The following is an 8,278-nucleotide window of genomic DNA, read 5'->3' as shown; positions in this document are numbered from 1 at the left end:
AAAAGTATATAGAACCCTTGTAGAAGACTCCATTTCCTAAACTATTTTCCATCAAACATCAGTGTTACAAACATGGTACCACAGGATTTCAAAGCCCATCCTCACACAATTAAGATCTGACCCAAACTGGATTGTTTGACTTAAAAAATAAAAAGATACAATGCGTAATTCCAAGTCTTAGGTTCTCAGCTACTACCAAAATATGTCAGTACATGAATAAACTGCCTAGTGAAGAACATGCAGTAAAATGGAGACGCAAACAAGCCATCCCTTTAGGGTAGGTACTAAATTCCAACTTCTCATAAGAATATTATAGAACCAATTCCACAAAAGTAACACCTTTTTAAAATTACATTTTATAATGAAGAAAATAAATCTGTGTATTTTATTTAACATTCATTCTTAAATTACAGTTATGCCAAAACAAACTGCTTCTGATGAAGGAAACCTTAGTATAATCCTAAAAACATGCATATACACTTAGTAGGATCTTCTACATTCCTAAATAAATTACATGCATGATATACATTAACCAATAAAGAATACCAATATGAGAATTCAGGACATTTATTTTTCTGCATGGAGATTTAACTACTGTACAAGACACACACACAAAACAAACCCACAAAGCAACTGTGTGTAATAGGTAGTGAGAGACACTTAAAATAAGCGTATTCAAAATGCCTACAAACAGAGTTTTTTTTTTAGGCAACAAAATATCTTCAGTCCTTGACATCTTCTCACACTCACCTAGCACCACAGATGCAAGGACTTACAGTAAACGTGAATAATCTCATGCTTGAAACCTAAAGCATGCTTTGAATAGAATTTATACATTATGATCTACTCTACTAAGTATGCAATACATACTTCTAATATTTTATACATTAGATTACCCTGCAGCATTGTGAAATTTTAACATTTATGCAAAACAACTTTTGAAAGACGTATGAAACAAGTTTTTAAGGATCACCCCCAGGCTGTTTACACAGGCATTGGTTTGGTTAAGTGGGAAGATGGCAGCAGCCTCAAGGTTCATACTGAATGAAAATGGTATATGTGCATGTCAACACATGTAAAAAACACATATATACACAGATGGCACAAAGATTTGTGCAGTTGGAATCACCAGTGCAAATGCATGCATTTGAGGTACTTATTTCTTCCATGGTCAGGTATAATTATGCACAGCCACGTTCCTCAAGTACTAAATATTTCAGGCCTGATCAAATGAAAAGCTGTAAGAAGTGTAAATATGAGATATTTATATAGTTAATTTCAAAGTGCTATGCTTTTAATGAACATTTGTTTAACATTATACGTTTACATATTTAGTTTAAAATATTTACCAACCAATAAATTTTCTCATTGTAAAGAGAATGACTGGTAGTTATACCTGGCCAAGTGATTTAAATAGCATACTTTTGAAATTCTAGCAAGAACAGTAGTGAAATAGTAAAATACTTCATTATTGCTTCATTGGACCAAGAAACCTAAAAGACATAGAAAAACAATGCTTCACTGATGAAAACTGAATATCCAGAACAGCGGTGCATGCCCCACAGTGGCCTCTGCCCAATCAAAACTAAGCACTCCCCACGTTATCGATGCCATTGGCATCCACATGGATGTCAGGCTCCCCAGCACACAAAGATGAGGGAACAAAGCGGCTAACAGTGGGACACAAACAGCTCTTAAGCTCTGGCAATTCTTGCTTCAGGCGTTCCAACTGCTCCACTTGGAATATATTTGGCTGTTCAGGCATCCAATCATATATCCTATGATGAAACAAACACAAAACACATAAAATAGTGTAATTTTATGGTTTACTTAAGACTCGTCTGAGTTAACCTTTTCAGGAGACTTTGTTTACAGAATGCCGGGAACATCCATATTATGGGGTTTTTCCCTAAGATACAAGCAGCAGTTCCATTTAAAAATATTTCTCTTCTCCCCAGCCTTTCCAATAATCCAGAAGAGCAGCATCTCCTTTTGTACCCCTGATGCAAAAGAGCTGATTAAAAAGCAATTGAATCAGAAAACAAATTCAGTACCTTACTAGTGATTCTTCAAGTAGCTTCTCTCGAAGTCAATCAACGGGCAATGCCTTATTTTACAGATGGGAAGCTATTAAGAGGCAGGGCTGGGATTCACACAGTTCTGATTCAAAGCACTAAAGATCAAGATGAGAAGGACTGCTCACCAGTGTGAGAATTATCCTAAAGCTGTGCAGTACAGGCAGAGGAATCCAGAGTTGAGAGCCCAGAAAAAGCGCCATGTGACGATGGCAGCACTGGCACTGCCCATCAGCAGAGAAAGGAGGGCCTTTCGTGCCTAAATGTGAAAGCCAGGCAACTTACGTGAGGCACTACAAGAGAATCTTTACGACATCACAGTAGGAAAGAATTTCTTAAACAAGATAAAAAAATGTATTGACTCCATTAAATATTTGACTATATTAAAACAGACTTTCTGTTAAAAACACATGTAAGAGAATGAAAAGTGACCTGTGGGTCAAAGTATCAGACTGAACAGAAGCCTCTAACTTTAGTCTCTCCCTATATCCCGTTAGAAAGAAAATAAAGCAGTTCAGAAAAAAATCCACGAGCATGAGGAAAAACCAAAGAGACATGGCAACAAAATTTTGGAAGCTGGAAAACAGATGGATAAGTAATAAAAAGTGTTTCAGTTAGCAGAACGGAAAAGGCCAACTCACAAGGCAACAGTAGAAAAAACAAAAAGGCTGAGTTAAAAGCAGCACCAAATCCCTCTAGAACTGGGGTGAAAGAGAGGGGCTGCAACAGGGAGGACAGGCACAGGCTCTGAGCACAGCAAGCACGCCCCTTCCTGCTCCTCCCCGCCGAGGAGACTGCTCCTCCCCGCCGAGGAGACTGCTCCTCCCCGACGCCAAGCGAGGTGTACTTCGAGAATTACAATCTCTTGGAACGGAGGACATGACCACGTGAGGATTTAGGCATTTTACAAAACCACCAGCAGCACCAGGGGAACTAGAGACAATACACACATCTAACAAGTGCTAAATACAGAGAGAGGCCCCCTTCTCCAGCTCTCTTCTGTCACCTGACTCCAAGAACCTGGCAGCCAGACCTGGATTCTCTAGGTAGAATATATAGATTCTTCTATGAGGAATCTGATCAGACAAAACATAAAGTTCTAAATCCACTGACACCAGAGGTATGACCAAACAGGCTCCCTGATCACCCCATCCTGAAATTCTAGTCAACAAGCCCCATGCACACACTCAGAGCTTCCAACAAGCTTTGTAGATCCCGATTCCTTATCGCGAGAAGCAGCCAATGATTTCCAAACATCTGAGGAAAGCTTCTAACTTGTAAGATAGTGAGCAACAGACAAGAAAATTCCAAAAAGACAAAAAAAAAGTTTTTTTATGCCTTCAGAGAAATAGTACTTGCATTGAATGAGAACAGGCTGTTATAAATATAGAAAAAAGAGCATTTCAAAGAAAAAGGTTCTTGGAAATTAAAAACACAGTAAGACATGAAAAACTCAGTAGAATGGATGGAAGATAAGGCTGAGGAAATCTTACGAAGTGGAGCAAAAAAACAAAGATAGACAATAGAAGAAAAGATAACAATTAGAAGTTTGGTCCAATAGTGTATAATATGCAAACAAAAGGAGTTCTATAAAGAAAAAAAAAAACCTCACAAAAATGGAAGGGATAAAAGTTGAAGAATGCACAAAATTTTCCGCATCATTGAGGACATATATCAATAGACTAAGAGGGCTACCACGTGCCCAGCACTACGTGTGAAACCAGATCCACAAAAAGACCCATCTCTCTGAAATTTTACAACACTGGTGACAAAAAGACTCTCCAAGCTCCCAGAGAGGAAACAAAGAAATCATATGTGAGGGAACAGGAATCAACATGGTTTCACACTCCTCAACAGCAACACTGGAATTGTAAAGATGACAGAGAAATGCTTTCAAACTCTAAAGGAAAATGATTTCTAACATGGAATTTTATGCCTGGCCACAATACTTCCAGACATGCAAGAGCTCAAAAACATTTACTTTCCGTGTCCTCCTTTCTCAAAAAGATAATGAAGGATGTGCTCCATAAAAACAAAGAGAGAAAACAAGACAGTAAAACAAGAGAAAAAAGGATTTGGACTATAGGAAACAGGAGCTCTGACACAGGAACTGTAAGGGAGCAGTCATCACTCAGGATGGCAGTTGTGCCCAAAGAAGTCAACCAATCTGTACTGGAGCAGTCTGAGTGAAAAAGAAGGTGTGCGAAGGGCTATCACTCCAAGTGGGCCACTGCTACTCTACCAGCTTTGTAACCTAAGGACAGAGTGTTCTAGTGAGACTGAACCAGAATCTTGCTGAATATGGTTTGCCTTAACTATGTGCCGATGAGTTTCCACTCTGACAGGTTTATTGTGCGCTGGGCTACTCCTGAGAACTGATGGTGGGGTATGATGAGCATAGAACCAGGAAAACACAGAACAGCCTGTTCCACGTGACCATATTCCTGCTGTGCTTCCAATGCCTGACCACAGACAAGATGCCTTATCATGCTGAGCTAGAGACCTAGTGGGTGGCAATCAGTTCAGAAAGTAGCATTTAAAAAGGTGAGGGCCAGTGGTGCAAGGAACGAGCACACACATGAATAAGAAATATCCAAGGAGCATTTTTGTTAAAATTTTGTTTCAGGTACACACTTGTAGATATACATATCTTTGTGTACAGTGGATTGCAATGTAAATGCATTTCTAACCGGGTTGGGGTCAAAAGGTTTGAAAGTCATTGCCCTAGAGAAACTTCATACACATATTTTAGGAGACACTATTATGTAATATCAAATACTTGACAACCACCTAAGTGGTTCTCAAATAGGAGAATAAATTGTGGCAGAGACATGCAGCCAAGCATATTATCCAGCCATGAGGATGAATAAATTATAGCTATATGCAACAAATGGACTCATTTTAGGAACATCAAAACACATGGAAAAAAAGTAAAAATAAAGTTAAAAGCCATGCAAAACTAAATGGTACATGGTTTAGTGATACAAATTAGGAATTTAAAAAACTTTTAAAAAGAATACTAATTTGATAAGCAGTTATACCTGAGGGAGGAGATAAGGGAATAGAATTAGGGAGAGGCACACAAGGGACTTCAAATCTAAGGATAATGAAAGTTCTTTACTTTAAAAGTGGTGTCTGTTACAGTATTTCTTTTAAATCATTTGAGCAGACAGTCATTTTTATAAAAAGAGGGAACAGTGCCAACTTACGAGGCAAGTACTTGGTACCCATACCAAAATTAGATAACCATTTGAGAAACGAAAATTAAAGGCCATCTTACTCATTATCATAAATGCAGAAATCCCCAGATATCAGCAAATCAAACATAGTGGTTTATATGAGATAATATATCACAAAACTATAATTAACTGTAAAATCTACTGTGTTAACACCTTTGTAAAAGAAGAGAACACAATGGTTTTTGACATACTAAAACACCCATCCTCATCACACTTCTCCCCAGTGTAAAATGAATCAAAGGCTCACAATCACTAATCATTCAAAACCTTCTATATAATGTCCAAATTTGACAATGACAAAAATAATAGCATAAGCACATTAAGTACCAGAAGAAACAGCTAAAAAAAATTAGGACACAGAACTCAGCTGGAGACAATGAAAGGGATAGTGGACGGCTGGTTTTTATTGTAAGCCTTGTAGACTATTTGATTTTTAAAATTATATACGTATAGTTATGCATATATATGTAGTTCTTTGATTAGAATTAAATAAAAAGAATTTGAAGGGTAAAAAGCAGCTCTAACACAACCCACCGCACCTCTCATCAAACCCTAGCAGGAGCCGCTGCTGGGCTGTGTCCTCAATGTCCTCTGCGCCCTCAACCGTCCTGCCCCATTTGTGCTCTCACCTCTGCCTAAAATGCAAACCCTGTGAAAGCGAATTTAATCACACCGCCCCCAAATTCATCTCAATGGTTCTTTCTAAAAATTATTCTTATTGACCGTGGGCCTGAAAGAACTCACTTTCTTCAGGGCCTTTTATATCACATAGCATCTTCCTGTTCTCCACCACGTGTTCATATTTGGCTCCAAGCAAGTGAGGTTGTTGAGATGAAGGATCTGCCTAACATTTGTATATCCCACAAAACTGTACATGGTATAATCTCACAATACGCTTTTCTTGCCTGAAAATATGTGCAATCATTCCTTCCTCCTCCTTAAAGAAATATTCTTCAAAACTTTGCTAAAGCCGGAATTTCCTTCAAATTGTTCCTTTAAAATTTTAATTTTCTGTCAGTTAGGTAGAAATGTCTATTAAAAAGAGCTATGAATCATTTGCTGCTTAATACAAAATTAACCAAATAGTTAAAAAAAGGAAGGCAGGCATTATCTGGGCTGTAATTTTAAAACCATACTAATTCAGACAAAATAGTGAAAAAAAGTTTTATTAAGGAAGAGATATAACTGTATAGAACAGAAATATGAACTAAATTCCAGGAAAATATTTTTCAAAGCAGGCCTGGTAAGAATTTTATCACTTTCTCTTTGTATAATGCTGCTCAAGTATTAACAAGCCTGCTCATCCCTCTAACTCATGCCCTCTAACGACAGCCCTTCTAACTCAGAGTTCCTTTATGCTAAGCAACCTTTCCGTCTCTCAGATTAGTGGCTCTCAAACCTGCATCATAAACTCCCGGGGAGCTTATAAAAAAGGAAAAGAAAAAGATCTGTTCAACAAATATGGGAGCTCCTACTGTGTATCCCACATTGTTGTGACCTCTGGAGATAGGGCAGTGTATGAAACAGGCAAAGAGCTGGTCCCCATGGAGCTTGTTGAGGGGAGGGGGGAGGCGGGGGCTGGGACAGGAGGTCAGGGAGAACGTAAATTAAGTAGGATATAATATGTACATGGGTATATCAGATGGTGGTGAACACCATGGAAAAAAGTCAGGAAGCACATTGTGAGCAGAGTTGTTATCTGAATTAGGATATTCAGGGAAGGGCTTACTGAGATGGTGACATTTCAGTCTTTCCTGGAGAGAAACAGCGGGAGGCCAATGTGGGGGTGGCTTGAGGGAAAGCTGTAGGAGAAGAGGTCAGAGACAGAAAGAGGGCAGATGTAGTGGTGGGGGATTGGATGGGAGTCAGCCCACACAGGGCCACATAAGGAACTGGGATTTCACTAGAGGTGACACAGAAACTGTGGGAGAGTTTTACCCAGTAACCTGACTTCGGCTTTAACAGGCTCCCTCAGGCTGCTGTGCTGAGAAGAGGGAGCAGGGACGCATGGGTGGGGCCAGTCACCAGCGAGCAGGCTACTTGACTAATTCACCTGGAAAATGAGGTGGCTTAGGAGAGAGTGACAACAGTAAAAGTGGTGAGTGGATGGAGTCAGGATATGTTCTGACAATATAATCAACAAGATTGTGTCTGGCTGGATTTGGGGTATGAGATAAATAGAGTTATGAAAGACTCTGAGGATTTGGCCTGAGAAACTGGAAAGACGGAGCTGGCATTTATACTGAAATCAGCAAGTCTTAGGAAAAACAGGTGTTGGCAGCTGGATACAAAAGTTTAAAGGTCTAAGGAAAGGTCTGAGCTGGAGATATAAAAGTTTGGGAATATACAAAGGTATGAAAAGCCACAAAATTGGAGGACATCACCAAAAAAGTTGGTGTAGATAGAGAAGAGGTCTGGGGCAGACAGCCACTCCCACCCACAAGATGACTTAGTGCGTCTGGGTTAGGGCCCAGTCATGCGAATTTTTAACAAGCTTCCCAAATGACTGTGGTACTCCAAAGTTTGAAAAATTCCAATGACAAAAAAATGTTCAGATAAATCTCAGGCCAAACTACAGATTTTTTTAACTTAACTAAGTTTAATATTATTTTTCATTTTCTAAGATGTGAACTACTGTTTTCCTAACATTCCATAGAAATTTTTCATGAAAAACAAATACCTATCATAAATTAGACCATTAACTCCAAATTCCTTCAATTTCTTTCTGTTTTCAGGGTCGTTGGTATCATCTCCCCAGCAGAATATGACTAGTCCCTTAGCTTTTGCCTCTTGAATGTAGGACGGGTTTCTGAGCAGGTCTTCAGTATGTGCATTTATCCCCTAAAAGAAGAAAAATAAGTTTCTCATGAAAAAGTAACTTATTAACTGCAGATGCTAAATGGTCATACTCTAGATCAGTGCTTTCCCAAGTAGTGGGCAGAAAAAGAAAACGTGAGAATTTTT

General features: G+C 38.9%; 1 protein-coding gene across 9 annotated transcripts in view; it reads right to left on the bottom strand.

Moving 5' to 3' along the window:
* Window positions 1-354: 354 nt before the first annotated feature.
* The window catches only part of GPCPD1 (glycerophosphocholine phosphodiesterase 1), a 51,637-nt gene continuing 43,713 nt past the window's right edge, over window positions 355-8,278 (bottom strand). For 7 of the 9 annotated variants that reach the window (XM_046679790.1, XM_046679794.1, XM_046679796.1 and 4 more), the window contains 2 exons: window positions 7,995-8,155; window positions 355-1,778 (listed from right to left, as the gene is read on the bottom strand). In XM_046679790.1, the coding sequence (XP_046535746.1) occupies window positions 1,586-1,778; window positions 7,995-8,155 (354 nt within the window). In that variant the 3' untranslated portion in view covers window positions 355-1,585. Of the gene's footprint in view, window positions 1,779-2,203; window positions 2,335-6,058; window positions 8,156-8,278 lie in introns of all 9 variants that reach the window. The other 2 variants (XR_006891232.1, XR_006891231.1) reach the window with 2 other exon arrangements.

The sequence above is a fragment of the Equus quagga genome, chromosome 12, assembly GCF_021613505.1.
Source record: "Equus quagga isolate Etosha38 chromosome 12, UCLA_HA_Equagga_1.0, whole genome shotgun sequence".
In the NCBI taxonomy this organism is placed as follows: domain Eukaryota; kingdom Metazoa; phylum Chordata; class Mammalia; order Perissodactyla; family Equidae; genus Equus; species Equus quagga.
This window is presented reverse-complemented; position numbering and strand designations above follow the sequence as displayed.